Genomic DNA, 22,966 nt, shown 5'->3' on the forward strand with positions numbered 1-22,966 from the left:
ATGTTGGACGACCTTGAAGATCAACACTGGAAGGAAACACAGTGCAGTGTGGACAGGAGAGTAAAGATGAGAACTGATGATCAGAGTCTTGCATTTGGGGTGGACAGCGGATGACAATAGGATGCAAGGCTTGGCAGACTGGCTGGTGCAGGTGGAGATGTCAGATGACCCTAAGGCCTGAAGAAACTCATGACCCTGGTAAAAAACAAACAAACAAACAAACAAAAAACCAAAAAAGTTGTCTTCAGCAGTATGTAATCTTGGAGGCCTCAGTGTCCAAGAGTCAGGACTGGAGACATAGTAAGTGTAAGGTGAGGCCAATTTTTTAAGAGGTTTTTGCTCAAGTGATTGGGAGAGGGTGTTGGGCATCCCTCAGGACACTCATCTTGTAATAGGCCGATCGGCATTGTGTACAGCTCAGGGAGGACTCCTCCCCCATTGCACTGTAGAACAGCGGAAGAGAAACAATTTTGAGAAGGCCAATGGCAAGAGGAGCTTTCCTCCTACACATCTGCAAGTAAAAAAATGACTTCATCCAAAAGATGCAATATTTTACCTCTAGGTCATTTCACTCTTGGCAGAATAGACGTGGTGAATTTATCTGTACAGTAACTTGCCCAAGAAAATGAGTTGGAGGTCTCTGAGGGAACAGGCCTCCATCTGTTGTTTCTATGTATTTTAAAAGGGAAATCGATGATGGGTGACAGCGCTTTCTTTCATCCCTGGAGACAAAGCTCAAGTACTCTTATCCCAGCATTTTGCTCTCAGGTTTTCCTATCTAGAAGAGTTCGGACCTTCTGGCTTTGGTTTGACTTTCTAACCTTACCTATCAATTTTTCTTTTTTTTGTAATGAAACTCCTTCAAGCAATAGCTAATACAGAATCAAAATACATGAAATGAAAAACCTCAGCATTTTATTAGCATGTATTTATTTAATAACTTCACATTTATAACATTTTACTTTGTATACTGTCAATAATTGAGAACAATGAGGTCATTTTCATGAATACAAAAAAAAACCCATGAAAGGGTGTACTGGACATTTTGGTTGAACAGTATTGAAAAATTATAACATAGAAATGATCACAAATGGTACCTTCTAAAAAAATGCTTTTCTTACAATCTCAGGATATTCGTCTGTTAAAATTATCCACAATCGGAAAGAATAATTTATCGTTTCCAAGTCCAATCACTTAACAACAGTCCAGCTGCTGGCATACTTATCACAAAGATAACAGACAGCAAGCACTCAAATGGACCAGAGCTAAAATGGTTTCTGATGCAATGTTGTCCCAACTTGACTGACAGGTTATATATATACTTGTTATCGCACCACTGTTAGAACAATAAAGAGAGCATGCGCTGAACATTCAGTATCATGAAAATCATGAGTCTTAAGTACTGAAGGCTTTCTATGTTCCAGGCATCATGCTAAGTGATTCAAAGGCATTATGTCATTGGAGCCCAACAACAACCCTATTCTATTCTGTTCCCATTTTCCCAACGAGGAAACTGATGTTTAGAGAAGTTTGCTGTCTACAAAAAGGTACCATGATGCTATATATCAACTAGCATTTAACCGAATGGTGCTCATTTATGCTCCACGAGCACACATTACATCACAGGGCATGCATGGACATGATTTAAACACCTGTGAGGTGCCATTAACTTCTTTAATCTTGGAACAATTAAGTCCAGATATGTGCTCAGATATCACAAGGGAACGTTACTTCCGAGGTCTGCACAAAACGAGTCCATCTGGAAACATAAGTGAGCCTGCGGGTGAATGCCAATGTGTGAACATTTGGATATCGACACACTTGAATCTACCTGTTTTTCAGTAGAGATGTGGAGTTTAAAATACATTTTAAAGATGGAACTGCTGAAAAATCTCTGCAGAACTGTGGAGCACAACTTGAAAAATCAGGATTGTAGTGGCGGGAGGATTAGCAAGAGTCCGAAAGTTCCGGACTTCTATCTCAGCTCTGCCACTTGTTAGCATTTCTATATTGAGGAGACCACTTAGCTCATCTGAGCTTCATCTTCTCTTTCAAAAAGGGCAACATGATACCCTGTTGGGGTTGCTGTGTACATTAAATGAGATATGTGTAAAACACCTGGAACATAATAGACCCTCAGTAAACACGAGCTCCTTTCCTCTCCTCCGTCCCCTTTGTCGCCACTAAAAATCTTCTCTGACCAAAATGGTCTGCTTGCTAAATCCAATCCTCCCTCTCTAGCATGTCTTCCCATAATGTCCACTCTTTCTCAAAGGTGTCTGGCATACTGTAAATCTCTTGAAAGCAGCGATTAGGCTGAGTCATCTATGTCTTGAGGCTCTGACCCAGTGCCTGGAACTGACCATCTGACACCTAGCGGAAAAGTGGAGGAGTGCATCCCAAGTAAAGAAAGAAACATCACAGCGGGGGTGGTTGTATTCATTTGGCAATGGCGCTTCTACTGGTGTCGTGACTTATTTACACATGAAGCTATTTACTTCTCCCATGCCGAGGTCACATCTTCAGGGAGGCGGTAAGCTCCCTGAGAGTACCGCCCCTGCTCCTAGGTTTAGGATCCTTACCTCTTTGACCAGCGCCTCACACTGCTAGGTACTCAGAGACAAGGTGCTGACTTGAGAAGGGAAATCACCTGACAAGTCCAAGAGCTTAGATTTTTAAATAAATTACAAAAGATATATATATATTTTTTCCCTCACATCATTTCTTTCTTTTATGGTAGGGGTAAACTTTGGTCTATTTGGGAGACCTGAAGTGCCTCAGCTTCCTTGAGGCTTCCTATCTCATATTTGGAATTTAATCCGGTGTTTGTTCAGCATCTATGTAGGGTCCAAGCAACTCTCGGATAATTTTTTCTGAGAAAGAAGCAGCAAACCTGGCCCCAAAGCCTCGATTTCAGTTGTGTACATTTAACGACAAAAAGAGCCACGTCGTCTCAGCTGGATAAAGCGCATGTCCCTAGGTGCACTGGCTGTGGGTCCTGCGCTGAGCTGGTTTTTAGTCATCTGCCTCGTGATCCCAGTGGCCATAGTCATCCCCTTCATCTGGCTCTTCAGTATCTCGTTTTCAAAAGAGGCCTCTTCCTCCTCTTCCTCCCGGATTACCTTCATTAGCTCAAGAAAGCTGGGAGGCGGGCCCTGATCCTTCAGCTCCCTCAGCCTGCACCACAGGACCTCGCTAAGGCTGGCCCCCGCCATCACCTGTTCTAGGCGGACCTGATCTGCGATATTCCTGGGGATGGCCCGTTTCTCCACGGCTCGCCGGAGCAGGGTTTCTAACCGCAACACATAGGCTGAGACCTTCTCCCCCTCCTCCTGATAGGTCTTCAGGTACTTCACCTGGGAGGTCCTGCGGCTCTCCAGGCTTCCAAACACTTGCTTAAATGCCTCCAAGCACTCTTCCACGCTGATGGCCGCGTTGTCCGCCTGCACTATATGCATGAGGTCCAGGGCGGGGCCGCGCAGGCTTCCCATCAACCACCGTTTCTTTTCTGCCTCTGCTACCGGCCACTCTTTGACGATCTCAGTGGCTTGTTCCAACCAGATTTCAAAGGGCTCTTCCTCGGGGGCGGGCATGGCACTCCCCGAGAACACTCTCAGTTTCCGGTATCTCATGGGCAGCAGAGGCTGAGGGGCTTGTGCTATCGCCTGCCCCAACCAATGAGCCAATAACTCTGGCGAAACACAGGACACGGCGGCCGGAGACACTCCCTCATGGCCGAGGGCTCGGAACATCCCCGAGACTGTCTGTCCCTCTTTTTCCAGAAAGACGTTCAGTCGTTCAAGAAATTCGGTGTCCTGGTTAGGGGTCTTAAAGATCACTTTCCAGATCCCCCCCTTTCCCTGAACCTCACTGGGTATCACCGAGACATCAATGTCCTCCATGAGCTCTAATAAGACTGCCCTGGCATTCTCCTGCTTCCTGAATATTTTGCCAAGCCGTCTGTACCTGCCCAGAGCCTTCAAAGTCTCCTGGAGAACCTCCTGAATCTCAGCCTCATCACAGTCCACTGGTATCCCCATAACCATCAGTGATTTCTGTTCATCCACACTCATGATCCTGCACCAGTCCTCCAACAGTGCCAGAGCCATCTTCTGAGTATTTGCTCGCTCTAACTCTACGGCTGCCGATTAGTTTGTGGTGCAAATACGCTGCCTTAGGACTCAGAATACCCTGCCTGAGCTCCTGAACTTCTACTCCACCCCTGAATGGGTCCTAGGCCACTCCCACAGCAGTCCCAAGGTCTTCTGGACCAATAACCCTTACTTGCCCAGTGGCAAGAACTCAGCACTTCCAGTTATGTCTCTAGACCTGACCCAAGGTGGCTGGTCGGTATCTCGGTTATGACAGTGCCATTCCCCTTGGCTCTGCAGTCCCGGGTCTGCCGTTGCTCTCTCCCAGATGCTAGCAGCCACCTGGTGCTGTTGACCCTTCTGCGAGTGCCCGAGGCACCTATAAGAGCTGTTTCTGCCACTCTCCCAGTCTTTGCCGCCTCGCCTCACCTCTCCTCTCGCTAGTCATGGGGAAAGGCCTCCACTCTGCACCCCTGCATCCCGAGCTCCCAGAGAGATGTGTCCCAGGAGGGTGACTTGGACTCCTAGTGAAACAATGGTCAGTTTTACCACACAGCCTTCTCCTTCCCGGGGAGCATCGTGCTTTGGCTCATGACGCAAGTGGGGGTAGGCCAAGGGTTCTGTCTCACATTGGATTTACATCTGCCCCACTCTGTCAGACCTCTTTTTTGCTTAGACTGACTTTTTTTTTTTCTTTTGGGGACCCTCCTGCAATCTGGCTTCCCCACCATTTGCTCATCAGGCATGCCAATTAATGTCTGAGCCCCAGTTGAGGACAGGACTCGAGATTTTCCCCACGTGAAGAACGAAATCAGATGTGGCTAGATACCTGTGTATGTGTTCCAGTTGTTCCGTGAGAGTCACGAGCTTATTTAGTCAGCTTCTAGAAAAGGAAGATGTCACCCAACTCCACACAATGGTGTGTCTGGGTCTGTCTTAGTTCCAGCCAAGCCAAGCTGCCCTGTTACACATAAATAACAATAATATATATTTATGGCTTTGATGATAGCCAATGATGACTATTAATGCACTTATTTAAAAAAATGACAATCCTTTACAATTAAATCTACTAAACAAATGGAGTTGCTGCATTTCTTTGATTAAAAAATACAATTAGAAATCACTCAAACATTTAAAACCAATTTAATATAGGTATAATAATTTAACTTATATACTATACTATAGGCATAACAATTTAGTATAGGTTTAACAATATTTTTTAAAGATTTAATTTATTTAAGAGAAAGAGCAAGTGAGAGAGAGAGAGAGCACAAGCAGGGGCAGAGGGAGAGGGAGAAGCAGACTCCCCACTGAGCAGGGAGCCCGATGCGGGGCTCGATCCCAGGACCCTGGGATCATGACCTGAGCCGAAGGCAGACACTTAGGCAACTGAGCCACCCAGGCGCCCCTAGGTTTAACAATTAAAGAAAGAAATCTCAGAACCAAGTTAGTTAAACTTGGAATTATGAATTCTCTTTTGTTATGTGCGGGCAGGCTTTGCAAATGCACAACTAGGTGTTTCTTTTGCTATGAATGTTAAAAATGCTTCATAATACTCAAGCTTGAATGGGTCATTGGAGGAAAAAAGAAAAACAAGAAGCACATCTGTGGAGAGTGGTGGAGACTGGGGGATGTAGAAAGGGAAGAGTTTCTACCGTCTCCCAGTTAGTCATGGGCTTGTGTGTTAAGGGGCTCGAATATTCTTCCGTAGGCCTAAAACATCCCCATCAGTCCAAATGGGGTCCATATGCCACAGATGTCAGCCCGTAGCTACGATGGCACCTGCTCTCACTGCAGGCACATTTTCCAAGTCCTTCTGGAAGGTGCAGAAGGCATGGCATGTGCTAGAGGGCCAGGAGGGCAAAATGTCAGATCTGACCTTCAGCCAGCAGCCCCAGGGACCTGAGCCCAGTGGCTTCTCCATGCCACACTTTCCCTCCTAAGATAAGGGGGTAACCTTCTCGTAATATTTAGAGGAAACAGGAGATGTAAAAAGGCACTGAATGCCCAGGAAGAAACATCTCCAAGGTCTACATAATAATGGCCATGCGGAGCTTAGGCTACCTTTGGCTGGCTGCTTCTTCCAAAGGCGATCTCTACCTGCAATGGAAATATTTGGACATGAAAAAAAAAGAAAAGTAAAAATCTTGTATTTTCTCATGTAAAGATGGGACAAGTTGGAAAAGGAATCAGATTTTCAGCTGTAACTGTTGGATCATTTAGCCAGATAGTGAGTGACCTTGGCCAACGCACCTCAATCTCTCTAAATCTCAGTTTCCTGCTCTGGAAATGGGTGATGATAAAAGCACTCATCTCACGGGCTCGCTCTGGGTAGGAAATGATGTAATTCGTGTGGAAGCACTTTATTCAAACGCGAAGCACATCTGGTTCAAAGTCCAAATGCATGCCTCCGGTTCTCTGGGCCTCCCAGGCCCTCCCCTCTCCTCTCGCAGTTCTCAGCGGGATCCTCTTTCCCACCTGTCATGGTGGGCTCGTCTTCAGACTGTGACTGGTTGTCCTCCAAATTTAACTCCATTCCCCAGACTGTCCCTCACGATGGGGGTGGGGGGAGGAGGGTATCCGAACTTAATCCTTCCAGGAGCAAGGGCTGACAATGGGAATGGATCCTCGGTCACGCTGTGCTGCGCGACGGTCTTGCGGTATACAGCTTCTCCAAGCCCAAACCCACCCTGGTTACTGAGCATGCCCAGATCTCCCTCCCCAGCCGCCAAAGGATGGGCATCATTCCTGCAGGATTTTGCCACTATGGAAGGCGGGGCGGGGCTGTAATCGCCCAGAGGCAGGGATTGATCCATGGAAAAGACATGGGGACAGGAATAAGCAATGGACTCTCAGAGACCGCGTTACCGGCACAAATCAAAATGCTCGTTATCTGCCCACCAACCCAGTAGCTGTAGCTGGTAGAGCCGCACATACACACCAAGTCCCACACACCTTTCCCCGGCGTGGCCTCACATAATTCAAGGCACAGTCACAGAGTGCACCCCATCCCCTACCCCACCACTGGACTCGCGCGCACGCACTTTACATCCCAGGCACTTGGCGTCTGGCAACCTGGGAAACCCCGCGGCTCTGGCGCAGTGCGCAACGGGGGCGGGGGATTAAGGCGGGGCACTCTGGGTGCGGAGAAGGGCTGGGGACTTGGGGAGTGGGCTTCAATCTGCGTCTTACCCTCTGTTTTGGCAAGGAAGGAGGGGCGGAAGATAACAAATCAAGACATTCTCCTGGGCCCTTCTTAGGGGTGCAGTGGCGCAGTTACGGCACACGACGCCTTCGGGTAATAGAACAGGTCTCTACCCACTCTTACTACAAGTTGCCGTTCGGCGCCAGAATTTGCAGACTGCACTTTTTGCTACACTCCCACGGCGCGTAGACCTATGTCTTTACCCACACTTCTCCCCCGCCTTTGCTACGCCCCTCTGCATTTCTCCCCGCCATGCTAGGCGCCCCCTACCACTGTGGGTGCAGTGAGTGAGAACCTTTTCGTTTCAATCTCTGCGTAGCCTACCAAGGCCCTTGCGTAACAAGGTTTGGTATCCCATGCCTCGTAAGGCCCCCACTTCTCCATATGGTCTGCCCCTTCCCCTCCTCCGGGTGTCCAGGCGTCAGTCGGTTCGTCCCTCTTTCCCCATCCATCAGCTCACACCCTGGGTAAGGGGGAGAGAACCCTCTCTCCGGCGGGCCCTTGCCCCTGGCCCACCTCTGCAATGCGGTGGGGGAGAGGCTCCTGGGCCAGGCAGGTGGGGGAGAGGGGCGCAGAGGCCAGGGGCTGCGCCCTCCGGTCCTCGCCCCTACGTGCCCTGCCCCATACTTACCCTGGCGCGGAGAGCGGTCAGCAGGCACTGTGCTCCGCATCCATTAGCGGGTGGTCTGGCCGCTTCACTTCCGGAGCGCGGGGCTCTTGGCGGCCCAGCCCTCCCCTCCCTCCCCTGCGCCGCGCCCCGCCCCCGCCCCGCCCGCGCCTCCCTCCTCCCGCCGCTGCCAGGAACTGGCAGCCTCTCTGCTCCCGCTGCCGCAGCGGCCGCCCTTCCAGACCCAACTTTGCTGCTCGCGGAGCTGGCGCGGCGGCGGGGGGCGTGGGCAGGGAGGGGAGAAAGCGGGGTCAGAGGGAGGGACCGCGAGGGGTGGGTCGCTTGCTCGCCAGCCCTCCTTCCTTTCTGTACACCTTGCAGTAGGCAGAGAGCGGCAGCCTCGGCAGCAACCAGGGGGTTTGTGCACTGAGAGACCGATTTAGGGACCGGCAGACGGACGGACGGAGAGGACCCTCCCCGAGCTCCCGCGCCATGGCCGAGAGGAAGCAATCCGGGAAGCCGGCAGAGGACGAAGAAGTCCCTGCCTTTTTTAAAAACCTGGGCTCAGGCAGCCCCAAGCCCCGGCAGAAATTCTGTGGCATGTTCTGCCCAGTGGAAGGGTCCTCCGAGAACAAGACCATCGACTTCGACTCGTTGTCTGTGGGCCGGGGCTCGGGGCAGGTGGTGGCTCAGCAGCGGGACGTCGCCCACTTGGGCCCGGACCCTCAGCCGGCGTACTCCCGGCAGGGCCGGCGCGCCGGCGGGGAGCCATCTGTTGAATCGAGCCGGAAGGTGGAGATCCGGCGGGCCTCGGGCAAGGAAGCCCTGCAGAACATCTACGACCAGGTTGGTATGGGGGTGGGGGTGGGGGTATTCGAGACGCAGGACCAGATGCGGGGTCGCCCCTCCCTCGCCCCCCTTCCAGCTCGGTGGAGAACCGAGGATCCCAGCGGGTCCACCGTCCTGCCTTGCTTGAATATTGCATCCTCAAATCTGTACATGCACCCCACCCTACTTGCCCCTTCTACGTACAGGGTGCGGAGAGGCTCGGGCTCGGCGGTGGGCGGCTACGCGCCCACAAAGGCTGCCAGAGCCTCCCTGGGCCTGGGAGGTGGGGGGTGGGGGTAACGGATGAACCGATCCCCGGTTGGGGGTCGTATGGTGGTGTGGGGGAGGGTTGAACCGATTCCATTCTTCTTAAATCCTTCCGGGCGGCTTCCGATTGCAGTTGTGGCTGAGTGCCCCACCCTTTTTTGATGCATCTCGGAGCGTGCAGTGGCGGGTTCGCATGCAGGCCCGAAGGCTCCCCGGGGTTCGGGAGGGGCGGGGGCTTCGACAGCCGCTCCCCGCCGCGCCCTGCGCGCTCTCCCACGATACCTTCTCCCTCGCCCTCGGCGCTCGCGTCCGGAGCCCGGAGGCCAGGACCATGGTCAGCGCCCCCGCGGACCGCCTGGGAGGATCTCCTCGCCCTACTCCTGTTCGCCGCGTGAAACGAGGGAGGCTGTGGAGTCACCCAAGGAACCCGAGACGCTCCAAATAGCCCATGTGGAGAACAAAGTTCCGCTAAGTATCTCAGCAAGGGCTTCCCAGAGTGCTCCCCCCCTGCCACTATTTGGGAGGTGCTTTGGGGATGGAGACTTAGTGGATTGTGTTCAAAGGGTGAAAAGAAAAGAAAAGGGGAAAATCCCTCACATTTTGAATAGATTGTCAAAGAGGGACTAGACCCCCTATACCGTGTTAATGGAGAAACAAAGAAGGCCAATTTGGCAAACCTTGATTTTAGAAGATATTTGTTATCTCTGGCCCTTGTGGACGGTGTGCATTTTAAGTGCGGTAGTCTTCTCGCATTTTTTTCTTTATCAGGGTGACCTTCATACTCGTGCATTTTTTTCCACATCCTTAATTTCTCAACCGATGAATTACAGTGTGAAATGTTTTAATACTTGTTTGCTGTTTCTCTCCCATGCCCACTGGTGAAGAGGAGAAATCAGTCAATGATTGATTATTGAATACCTATTGTGTGCCTTGCCTTGTGGGGCAGGGAGAAGGTTAGCTATAAAAAGTTCAAGGTGATTTCTTCTTAAGGGGCGTTCAGAGTAGTTGGGAGTGGTCTATACCTATTCCCTGAGTGAGTCCACCAACATTTATTTAGTATTCAGGTTGTGTGCTTACGGTGAACGCATGGAGAACAATTAAGGAGTTGGTGATAATGGCTGGAACACGTTACCGTTTCCTGACACAGCACAGAGTTTTGCAGCTTTTGACTTTTATTGCACCAATTCTAGGAAAGATAAACCATTTACTGTCATTTTCAAAAGGTGGGGCAATTAATTACTTAATTGGTTCCTCTTCCCCCAGCTCTGTCCTCTGATTTATTCATATAGGGGGTACCTGATATCTGTATTTCACTATGAGTCAACCCAAAGAACTTAATCCAGAAAACTCACCTGAATTCAAGTGATCAGACAACTGAAACAAAAGTTTTAAATAATGTAACTAATATTGAAACATGAGGGAGTGTGAAATACTTTCCCACGTGAATACATTGGATGAGGGCCAAACCATGATCATACAGCTTCATGGTTGTGTGAGTATCCTCATCTTTAACAAGTTGTGCTGGTAATCCTAATATCCTAAAGGGAGCAGAAAAATGCCTTGAGATAAGGAAGGGATTATTTTTAAAATGGCAGATCAAGGGACAGAGTTTGAGAACGGCAACCCCTATAATAATGGCAGTGAATTAAAACTCAGGTTTGAAAGGCAAAGTTTCATTAGGTTGAATAATACATCTCTTTTCCTGTCCATTTGGAAGCTTAGATGTTTGATCATCAGCTTTTTGTTTGAACACTCCCTGATTTTTTTTTTAAAGATTTTATTTATTTATTTGACATAGAGAGAGATAGCAAGAGCAGGAACACAGCAGGGGGAGTGGGAGAGGGAGAAGCAGGCTTCCCGTGGAGCAGGGAGCCCAATGCTGGGCTCCATCCCAGGACCCTGGGATCATGACCTGAGCTGAAGGCAAACGCTTAACGACTGAGCCACCCAAGCGCCCCGAATACTCCCTGATTTTAATAGACATTCAAAATTGTAAACCTAGGGTGCATGGAGGGGGAGATATGAAGAGGAAATACCCAACCAGAACCCCAGCCACTTTTAGCCTCCGTAACACCCACATTTGCTTTAGTTGCCCAGTTATTAGCAACAGAGGATGATTCTGCTTGGTTTTTCTGCAGCCTTCCCTGAATTTTCATTCAGTCTTGCCTTATCACATAAGGCAACATGTTCCTATGGGATTGGTTTCATTCATGACTAAGAGCACTTACCGGGATCAGTACTTACAGTGGTTGAATATTTCATGTCTATACAAGAGAGAAAAGGTATTTGGGGTGTGTGTGTGTGTGTGTGTGTGTGTGTGTGTGTGTGTGTGTGTATAACAATGGTGATTTTCAAAAGCACAGTTGGGCCCACCATTTTGATTGACTTGAGTAGCCATCACTTAATTTTCAGCTAATGAGCAATGTGACTGCCAGCATCTCAGTGCATTCCTGTCTGAAGCCTTGGGACAAGAGAGGAGGAGAACTAGAGTGAGTGGGCCCTGGGGTCCCTGGTTTGCACCACTTTCTTCCCCTGAATCTGTATTTATAGGTATTGTTAATGTATGGTTGGTCAGAAGTGGCTTTGTCCACCTGTAGCAGGGTGTCTGCTGTTCCTCTAGCAAGGCTTTGGGAAAGGAGGGAACAGGCTTCCTCAACCCAGATGCCATGTGGCTTGTGGGACATGGGTGTCTGCATTTGCATTTACAGGTGCTAGCAGGTAATCACCAGAAAAAATGGGTGTGGCTTGGGCTGGGATGTTAGGTTTTGGTGAAGGGAAAGAGCCAGTGTAGTGAATATGAATGAGGAAAGCTACCTCTTTACTCTCTTTTCCTTTGTGTCCTTTGTGAGGTCCACTTTGGGCTGCAGTGAGGTAAGATTGGTTATCATCTGTGAAGGACTCTGAGCCTCTTGGAAGAGAGAGCAGAAGGGCAGTGTTATTGGCCTAGTTCCCCCTTGCCTCCTCCCTTCCTCTTAGGAATTCCCTCTATTCTACCTCAGACACAGGTTAGCCAGGGAAGCTGGATCATGAGCATCTCTTCCAAAGGTGCTCCCAGGCCCTTCTTCCCACAGCAAACCTATGTGTCTGGGGAGTGATTCTCCATTTCTCCAGTGCAGGTGCCAATGAGTAAACTACATAGGAGTTCCACTGAACTTGACAAAATTCCCGTCTGTAAAATGCTTTTTGATATTCCCTGTCATTGTGTCTCCCCTCATCCCCTCTCCAAGTTGATTAACTCCCAGCCCTAGGTGCCCAGTGACCCTGCTGCCCTCTTACTGTTCAATGCTACCCTTACCCCATCCTGATGGTGATGCCCATTCTAGATCTTTCTTCCTCCAAAACAAGTTCTGAAATCACTCTTCTCCTTTGCCCTCACTTCTCCCATTCAAAATCCCTTCCTTATGTTTATCTTAGCTAGAAAGAAATCCCAATGATTAAAGGCTTCCGTCTGTTATGTGAATGACTGATACGTAGGTTGTCCCCAGAGATACTTGTCTGATAGTAGGCTAGCCTGTTCAATAAAATGAACACCTAGTTAGCCAGATATGTGGTAGAGATTTGGCTGGAAGCCAAGAACAAGGGCATTCATTTGATACTTTAGAGGCCACATTGTTTCAAAAGAGGAGACACAAATATAAACATTTGTATGTTCAGGATTCCAAAAAGCCCCATCTGGGATCAAAGGGAAGAGAAGGAAATGGTGATAATCCATAATTATTGGTTGCCCTTGATTTCCCAAGTAATTATGGAACTAATCATATAATTAGTTAAACTAAAAAAATAATTGTGGTGAAATACACGTAACATACAATTTATCTTGATCATTTTTAAATATACAATTCAGTAATGTAAATATACTCCTATTGTTGTGTAATCAGTCTCCAGAACTTTTCATCTTACAAAACTGGAACTCTGTGTCCATTAAACAGTAACTCCCCATTTCCCCTTCCCCCAGCTCGTGGTATCCACCATCTTACTTTCTGTCTCTATGAATTTGACTACTCTAGACACCTCCTATAAGTGGAATCTTACAGCGTTTATCTTCTTGTGACTGGCTTACATCACTTAGCATAATGTCCTCAAGGTTAAACCATGTTCTAGCATGTGACAAGACTTTTTTCTTTTTTTAAGGTTGAATAATATTCCTATAATTGGTTAAATTTTAATAAGTCATTGAGGATTGAAAATTTGTTGTACAATTAATAGATCTGCAATCAATTAATTGTGAGAGGAAGTAAGAAGGGTTACATTGGGGATGAAATAGACTCCTCCAGCCTGGGGCCTGAGACCTGAATAGAAGAAAACTCTCACCAACTAAACAGCGTCTATCATCTACCTCCCTTGTGGCTCAAGGGTGGAGAAGAAAATTGCTGTCATTGAACCTCCAGTGGCAACATCTGGTTGAATGTTGCATAGTTCACAAACTCGTGGGCCATGGGAATCAGGAACAGGCTGGGCATTTTCCTACCCTTGGTAAAGATAGGCCAGTTTTCTTGTGGGTCCTTTGGTGCCAGTGTCCCTCTCTCCTTGAGAAAGAAGGGAGAGTCAGAATTGATCATGGAGTTGAATGTACACTGCCACTGAATGTCAGAGCTTGAAAGAGACCTCATGATTATTTAACCACCTCATTCTAGCAGTGGAGAAAGCAATGCCCAGAAAAATCGTGCTTGGTCCCATGGAATTCAGGTGATGGTTTCAGCATTAGGATGGAGGCCTCTCACTGCCCAGTCCCACTCCTAAACCTTGTTATTTTGGTAGCATTTTATCTTAGATCTGTAGAATATATTATTTTGAAACTTGCATTATTTCTTAGAATGTGTAGAGTATATTATTTTGAAACTTGCTTGGACACCTTCTGATATAGGCATTTCCCCTTTTTGTAAGTAAGGACACTGAGATTTAGTGATATTTACTGACCAGTCCCAAGGTCTTGCTTTTTAGTAAGTGTATGACCTAGGATTTGAACCAAGGTTTCCTGACTCAGTGCTGTACTTCTTCTTCTTTTTTTTTTAAGATTTTATTTATTTATTTGAGAGAAGGAGAGAGAGAGAGAGAGTGTGTGAGTGGGGGGGAGGGGCAGAGGGAGAAGGACAAGCAGACTCCATGCTGAGTGTGAGCCATGACCCTGAGATCATGACCTGAGCTGAAATCAGGAGTTGGATACTCAATCGACTGCACCACCCAGGCTCCCCATCAGTGCCATACTTCTTGCAATACACCATTCTGTGGCTCCACTCCACTGCCAGAGATGGTTAGTGAGTTTAAAGGTATAATTTAGTTTTGTAGGCGAAATATTTCATATCCCATTAAACTTCATATGTTCTATGCGGTAGGCCCTGTGCTAAATGCTTTATGTGTGCTATCTTATTAATCCTAAGGTAACTCTATGAAGTAGGTGCTACTGTTATCCTTATTTTGCAAAAGAAATATCTGAAGGTAAAAGAAACTTGCAAAGCAACTTGCTAACTAAAAACCAGAGGCAGGATTTGAACCCAGGTCCATGTGACTGACGAGCCTTTTAATCACTGTGATGTACTGAATTGCTTTCTTTATTAATCATTCTTTTCTCATTTTATCTCCAAAGAATTAACTATTACAAAATAGTTCTGAGTGCCTACTTTGTTTTCTGTTTTGCAGTGTACTTTTTGATGCCATTTATAAAAAGGACTGTTGATCTGTCTTTATGAATGTGCCCTAAACTGCTGATATTCTGTCCATCATTTTTTTTTAACACAAGAAATATCTTCAACTATCGCTGGGACAGAGGCCAAATCTGACAATGTGAATGACATGCTTTTCTAAGATTAGAGCAATGTGATGACAGTGTGATTTTTCCACTTGATGTAAATCATGAACTACAAGCAAATAATGAGGGAACCATCAATAAAAACATTGGCGGACGGGCTGACGGACACTTGAATTTGGCTGGCTCCAGCCCGTGGCAAAGGCTGGTAGCGTAGGCCAAGAGCTGCACACAAATAGTGCCTTGAAGGGGAAGCATCTGGTCTTGAAGGTGGTGGCTTGGGGTGTGTTTTTGAAACATGTATAGGCAGCTTGCTTGGTCTCTGATTTCAAGGCAGCTCTCTGGGGGAAAGAACTCTGAACTAGGAGTCAGGAAACCTGGCTTGTAGTCCTGGCTCTGCTGCTCACTAGCTGAGCCACCTCACAGTCACCTAACCTGAGCTGTCATCAGGAGGGGCCTTAATCTCCAAGACTCCTTCTCTATTTCCACTAAAGCCTCTGAAAGAAACTGATGCTGTCCCCAGCCGTTCTTTCTTTGTTTTTTTCAGAGTTGAGGTAAAATTCATGTAACATCAAATTCTCCTTTAAACCATTTTAGTCTACAATCCAATGACTTCTAGGACATTCACAGTGTTGAGCAACCATTTAATTCCAGAACATTTCATCGCTCCAAGAGGAAACCCCATATCCATTAAGTGGCTACCCCCCAATACCCTCTCACCCCAGCCTATGGCGACCACAAATCCACGTTCTGTCTCCATGGATTTGCCTGTTCTGGACATTTTGCATAAATGGAATCCTACAACACGTGGCCTTTTGTGTCTGGCTTCTTTCATTCAGTGTCATGTTCTCAAGGTGAAGCCATGTGGGAGCGTGTGTCAGTCCTTCCATCACTGAACAGAATTCCATTGTTTGTATATATCACATTTCATTTATCCATTCACCAGTTTATGGACATTTGGGTTGTTTCCATTTTTTGGCTTTTATGAATAATACTGCTGTTAACATTCTTTTACAAGTTTTTGTTGAAACATATGTTTTCAGTTCTTTTAGGTGTATACCTAGGAGTGGAACTGCTAGATCATATGGTTATTCTATGTTCAGCTTTTCGAGGAGCTGCCAGACTGTTTTCCACAATTTTACTTCCATTTTACATTTCCCCCAACAATGTACAAGGGTTCCAGTTTCTTTCTGCACATCCTCCACAACACGTTGTTTCCCCCTTTTTGGATTATAGCTGCCCCAGGGGTTGTGAAGTGGTATCTCATTGTGGTTTTGATTTGCATTTTCCCAGTGACTAATGATTTGAGCAGCTTTTCATGTGCTAGTTGGTCATTTGCATACCTTCTTTGGAAGAATGTCTATTTGAATTCTTTCCACTTTTTAAAAAATTGAGTTGTCTTTTTGTTGTTGCGTTGTATGAGTTTTTTCTTTTTTTTAAAGATTTTATTTTTAAGTAATCTCTACACCCAATGTGAGGCTTGCACTCAACAACCCCGAGACTGTGCTCTACTGATTTAGCCAGCCAGGCACGCCTACAAGTTCTTTATATATTCTGGATATCAGACATATGATTTACAAATATTTTCTCCCATTGTTTTTTTTCTTTTTTTAAGATTTATTTATTTATTTTTGAGAGAAAGCGTGCTCACGAACAGGGGTAGGGGCAGAGGGAGAGGGAGAGAGAGAGAGAATCTTAAGCAGGCTCCATGCCCAGCACAGCGCAGAGCCCCATAGGGGGCTTGATCTCATGATCCTGAGATCACAACCCAAAAGTTGGGCGCTTAACCAACTGCCCCACCCAGGCGCCCCTATTTTCCTCCCATTCTCTGGGTTTTTCACTTTCTTCATATGTGCCTTTTGACGTACAGAAGTTTTTAATTTTGATGAAGTCTGATTTATCTGTCTTTTCTTTTGTTGCTTCCACTTTTGGTGTTAATATTATTCCTGGCTATTCTCAAAACTACTGGATCAACTGAAATCTAGCAAAGAAGTTCCAGGGCCTCATTTCTTAGAATGATAATCATGTAACTATATCCGTTGCTTTATGGGAGTTTTGAAATCTATTTAGAATAGTATTTACAATAGGTCAGTATTCTTGAGTGTTTTGTGTACTGCCTAAGTCTGATCTATTTCATGATCCTGTTCATATAAAGAAATTTCTTTTTTTTTTTTATTTTATTTTTTTAAAGATTTTATTTATTTATTTGACAGAGAGATAGAGAGAGAGCACAAGTAGGCAGAGAAGCAGGCAGATGGAGAGGGAGAAGCAGGCTCCCCGCAGAGCAGGGAGCCCGATGCGGGACTCGATCCCAGGACCCTGGGACCATGACCTGAGCCGAAGGCAGCCGCTTAACCGACTGAGCCACCCAGGCGCCCCATATAAAGAAATTTCTTTCCTGTGTGTGTATTCACACGTATATTTGGTATTTTATAATAAATATATATATATAATTATGTAAATTTATATATACACACAAGTTTTCAACTTCATTTATATATATAATGTATATAAATGTAAATATAAATATATATCTCTCTCTCCGATGATTTGGGAGCGGCAGGGATGGTGTTGAGGAGGGCAATGACTAACAAGCTGAATTTAGGAAAAAATAAATTTGAGAAACAAATTGAGTTTAATTTTTATTTTGTTCTATTTTTTTTAGAAATAACATGACAGAGTACCATATTTATTGTAGATAACAGTCATGCGCATTTTTTTTTTTTTTAAGAAAGAAATCCTTGATAACCTGATTATCTAGAAATAAGCATTGATAACATTTTGGTATATATATATATTTTAAAGATTTTACTTATTTATTTGACAGAGAGACACAGTGAGAGAGAGAACACAAGCAGCGGGAGTGGGAGAGGGAGAAGCAGGCTTCCCACCGAGGAGGGAGCCTTATGCGGGGCTCGATCCCAGGACCCTGGGATCATGACCTGAGCCGAAGGCAGATGCTTAACGACTGAGCCACCCAGGCGCCCCTCATTTTGGTATATTTTTTCCAGTCTTTATACTCCCACCAAAAATGAATGAGAAATACTGTTTTTCAGCATTTCTAGTATCACTGGGTATTATCATTTTTATAGATATTTCCCAAATTTGTAGGTGATAAGTGGTATCCTGCTTTTTGCCAGTTTTCCTATTAAAGCATTCATATTTAAACACTGATTTGTAAAAATTCTATATTAGAATGTATCCACTTCAATGTCAACTTGTTACACATTTTTTTCCTAGTTTGCATCTGATTTTTTGTGGCTTTTATATTTTGACATCCAAATTTAAATTTTGAACTTAAATCAGTTTGTTTTTTCTGATATGTTCCTGCCTTTCAAGATTATTATTTACTTACATTTTCTTCTAAAACCTTTTTGGATTCCATGTTTATATTTAAATCTTGCAATTAAATTTTCAATACCTTGAAATAAGGTATAACTTAATTTTCCGAATAGTTAGCCTATTGTCCTAATGTCATTTAGTCAATAATTGATGTTTCTCTATTTATTTTTTATATACTCCGCCTTTTCCATATGTCTGGATATGAGTTTTGGCTTCCTGCTGTTGCACTGATCTGCCTTACTAATGTGGTGGTTCAATACTGCTTTAGTTACTGTTGCTTTTAAATATTTTTACTTTTTTCATTTTTGCTACCATTCAACTGCCTTTTCCATGAAAGATATTTTCAATTACAGAAAGCTGATATAATTTTTACCAGAATTATATGAAATTTATCTAGCGAACTAGAAGATATATTTAATTTTTAAGATAGCAAGTCTTTCTACCTAAGCTTATAGTATGGGCTTGCCATTTTTTTTTTTTTTCCAGGTATTTTGTTCTATTCCTCTGAAAATTTTTTTTACATTTATTCCCGGTGCTTTGTTGTTATTGTGACTATAATTGCCATTATATTGTGTAGTTTACATTCTGTGTGACTCTTGAGTTTTATATTAATTAATAATAGAGTGCCTTATTCTACTTGCTCTTGGCTCTAGTATTTTCCAGTTGATTCTCTTGGGACAGTTTTATTACCTGATATTACTTTTATGTCTTTTTTCTACTGCCTTTACTTATTATTTCTCTTCTGTGTCTGACTACATTGGTTAGAGCTTTAGAACAATGTTGGATAATGGTGGCAGCATTGGGGCCCCCTGTTTGATTTCTGACTTTAATGAGAAGGCCCCTATACCTTCACTAATTTTTGAGAGAGATATCTGTCACGTTAAATAATCATTGAATTCCTACTTGAGCGTCCTGGTAGCGTCCTTCAGCCAGCAACCCCCAGGAGTGCACTTGTAGTTGAATGAGCTGGGTTTATTACTTGCTGTAGTGAGGGAGAACACACACCATGGGGAACCATGGGGCATCTCCGTAAGAGGGTATTCGAGAGAGATTATTTGGGTTTCAGTGGGGCTTGGGGGAGGGTCCAAGGAAATGAAGGTTCCCTCTGGGCTGGGGCTGCCAAAAAGGAAAGCAGTTCTATGATTTGATATCTCACTAAATCTTACCTGTACAAGGACGGATTAGACAGAGGTGGAGCTGTGACTGGGAAAAAAGCAGCAGGCACTTAGAGCATTTAGGAGAGGGGGATTTGGTACTTTGCGACTTGGACAAGGTTTGTATTTTATCAGACATGATCATGGAGGGGTCTCGTTTTTGTCTTGATCCATCATGGTCACTGAGTGGTCTGATGTTAATAATACTCTGTGAAATTTATGTTCAACAGGACAACACCCAGGCCAGCTCTTGGCAACTATTTTCTGTTTCTCAGCATACTGTTAAAACCAGGGTTTGATCTGATAGATCATCTATTGTGTTTCCTATCCACCAATATTTTCCTACCCTCTACTGAAGATGCCAAATAGTTTCTTGAATGTTTTCCCCCCACCCCCCATGATACCTGCTATCCTTGTTCTGTAATAATTTTTGGTAAGCTTGCTATTTTTTTTTTAAATTGTGTTCTTACCTTCAATTAAAGTGAGATCCCATCAGACTGCATGTTTTTAGCAGAGGGATGTGTGAACTGACTACATGCACCATTGAATCTTCTTTATTAGGCTTATAGTTTGAGGCTTGATTTGAGCACCAGCTGCCTGTCCCATTCCCATTTTCTGGAGCTGCGTCGGCAGACTTTGGCTTTCACACTCCAGTGAAATTTCAAAAATAAATTTGGGGAACAACCTAAGGGTTGCCAAATTTTTATTTTGCCAAAATAGGGACACTAAAGAACCAAACCAAACCAAACAAAAACATTACTACACAGTATCATCTCCTAACACGAAGAACAATTTAGCACCAAAACCATTAAAGGGAAAATAATTCTAGGATTTAGAAGTATGCATAAATTGAGCTTTATGAAAAATTACATGTCTTGTCCTTGTTTTTCTTACTTTGACCTAGGTGTCTGAGCACTTTGCCCCAGGCAGCCTGGCATCAGCTACCAGACCAGCATTGGTGGAGGCAGTCTGGTCTATCTCTTACTTCTCCTCGTCTGTCCTTTCCTGAGTAGTCTCTTTCTAGAAGTTGTTATCTCTGTTGGATAAAGGAACACCTCTTGCAGGCTAGTATAGGCAGTTGTTTTCAAATGCACCTGGGATTTGTTACAACCGGTGTGGTGAGATGCACAGCATGGAAATGGCTGTCATGAAGGAAGAGGTTTTTATCCTCGTGGATCCCTAGAACAGGAGACAGAGCATACGCACAGGGCTACAAGGGGAAGCACCAGCATTAGTCAGGAGGCAGTGGGATGAGGGGAAGACAAGGCAAGAGCCATTATTGTGGTTTCTGGGAAGGAGCACGCAAGGCAAGGAAAACAGGCTTAGTTTGGATAATTTTAGTGGGCCCTGGGGCATAGGGGCTGTTCCTGGTTGTCTGAAACTTGGCCCTGGGGTGATGAGGGCAGGTGGACAATGGCCTTGAGTTTAAGTGCTTCAAAAAAGAGGTAGATGGCTGTATGGGTTCTTGATTGATTAGTTTGCATATGAAAGGTGCACTCCCAGGAGAGTCTAGGAATGTAGGAAATTGACTAGTCCTGCAAGGGGCAGTCTTTCCAGGGTCAGTAAAGCCCCGGATGTCCTAGCACCAGAAATACAGAACATAAGAAGACATGATTGAATACAATACTAGCTGGCAATAGTAGACTTAAGAATATTACAAGATTCTGGACTTAGGCGTCTGTTGGTCTTAGGTCTACAGAATTACTGGGCACTTTCGTGTTTGTACATTCTTCATTAGTATTTATTTGGAATGTTCTATCTGTGATTTCTGGCCCAATGCCTTTTTAAGTCTGGAAATCCATAATTTGACTTTTAAAAACTTGATGCGTGTTCAGAGTTATAGTCATAATCACTAAAAGCAATGGAACCCAAACCTGCTCATTCACTGCTGGGCCTTCTTATTTATTTATATAAATGAACTACATTTCTTACAGGGCATATGATCATGCCAAAGCTGGTAGTGAAGATAGCTAGGAAAAAAAATCAACCGCAAAAAAACTCTCATCTACAGTTTTGCACCCTAAATTTCCTCCAACTTCAATGACAGAATTTGCAAAAGCAGGATTTCCGGGCAGGATCAGCTTGACCTCCTGACCATGAGTTCATCCAGGGGCAGTGAACCCGCTAATCACAGCTTTATCACAGCTCCCTCAGCTTCACCCCAGTACACCAGCAAAAGGGTATCTTTGTAATGCTCTTCTTGAAATAACCTTTAACTGGTCTGTGGTATCCTCATGAAGGTGTGGGCTCGGGAAGTTATCTTGCAGGATTCAGGAATTAAGACCTGCATGGAATTACCCAAGTTGGAAACCAGAGGAAGCAAGGCAGAGATAGTCTACAAACTTCTCTAACCCAACAGGACCTAGGGCTGCTTTTAGAATTCTTTAATATTTAGCATTCTCACCACTTGGTTCTTTCTCCTTCCTTCCTTTCAGCCATTTAATTAGGATGATGTACTTCCGTGAGAAAACTACTCCCGTGTTGTGTGTTGCACACTCAGTTCTTAAGGTTTCCTTGAATGTCGCTGGAGAACTTAGTGTATAAAAGATTAGGGTGACTGTACCACATTACAGAGAGCCTTTTGATTATACCAGATGGTGACTTCGAGCAAATCACCTATTTCTTTTAGACCTGCTTTCTCATTTGAAAAGTGGGCATCAACATAGTGACCTCACGGGTTACTGTGAAGACTGGTGGGTATCGCATGTAAAATGCTTGGCCTAAGTAAGGAGATGGACACATGTATGAAATTAGAGCACCCTTTGATGGGGTCCATAGCAAAGGTACGGAAGTGCTGCTGTGGAAATGCCAGGGTGGGAAGGGTTTATTTTCTGTTAACTTACAGTGACAAATGGCAAATGGACTTTGAAGCCTTTCCAGTACAAAGACAAATACTCGACATCTTCTCTACACTCAGATCTTACACACTCTCCATCTCCCTTCTGTCAGTGGTTGACTTCGCTTTATTCACTGGGAGGTCGGGGGGGTACAAGTCTTGAGAGAGGAACCCACGAATCTTCTTACCACTAAATATGTCACCTTCTATCACTGGTACTATCCCGCCCTCCCACTGCTCACAGCAGAAGAAAGGTCCCTACTATGTCTCTGGCCATCTGCTTACCTATGGCCTGAATACATCACTTCCTACCTCCTCAAACTGTCCACCCTCATCACCTCTACCGCGTTGTTTCTACCACATACCAACATCCTTGAACACCTCCATTAAAAAATGGCAACAACGAAACTCACAGAATCCTCTCCTGACTCCGCAGTCTCACACAGATCTATTATTTTTCTATTCCTTTTCTTAGCAAACTTTTCTAAAGTCTTACCTGTATTTGCTGTCTCCATTTCTTCAGCTCCCAATCACTGTTTAGAAAATGAACTTTCTGGGGGCGCCTGGGTGGCTCAGTCGGCTGAGCATCCGACTGTTGATTTGGGCTCAGGTAGTGATCTCAGGGTAGTGAGATCGAGCCTGGCATGGGGCTCCGCAATGAGCGTGGAGTCTGCTTGAGATTCTCTCTCTCCCTCTGCTCCTCCCCCAGTTCACATGCTCTCTCTCTCAACAAATAAATAAATAAATAAATAAATAAATAAATAAATAAATAAAAATCTTTTAAAAAAATGAACTTTCTGTACATCACACAAATATATTATTAAACACAGAGATATGGCTAAAGCCCACTTCGATCACTCTCCCCATCCTGTCTCTCCCCTGACTGGAGGTCA

General features: G+C 45.1%; 2 protein-coding genes across 2 annotated transcripts in view; one reads left to right on the forward strand and one right to left on the reverse strand.

The window, feature by feature from the left end:
• Positions 1 to 215: 215 nt before the first annotated feature.
• Positions 216 to 8,015, reverse strand: PNMA2 (PNMA family member 2). Its single transcript, XM_032389142.1, is given in 3 exon segments — positions 216 to 3,077; positions 3,080 to 5,052; positions 7,928 to 8,015. Coding segments are annotated over 2 exon segments (1,092 nt in total). The 5' UTR covers positions 4,110 to 5,052; positions 7,928 to 8,015; the 3' UTR covers positions 216 to 3,015.
• A 94-nt stretch (positions 8,016 to 8,109) lies between these two features.
• The window catches only part of DPYSL2 (dihydropyrimidinase like 2), a 133,906-nt gene continuing 119,049 nt past the window's right edge, over positions 8,110 to 22,966 (forward strand). Inside the window, exon 1 of the mRNA XM_032389183.1 lies at positions 8,110 to 8,749. Within this exon, the coding sequence (XP_032245074.1) occupies positions 8,396 to 8,749 (354 nt within the window). The 5' untranslated portion in view covers positions 8,110 to 8,395. The remainder of the gene's footprint in view (positions 8,750 to 22,966) is intronic.

The sequence above is a fragment of the Phoca vitulina genome, unplaced genomic scaffold (genome assembly GCF_004348235.1).
Source record: "Phoca vitulina isolate PV1807 unplaced genomic scaffold, GSC_HSeal_1.0 scaffold53, whole genome shotgun sequence".
Lineage (NCBI taxonomy): Eukaryota > Metazoa > Chordata > Mammalia > Carnivora > Phocidae > Phoca > Phoca vitulina.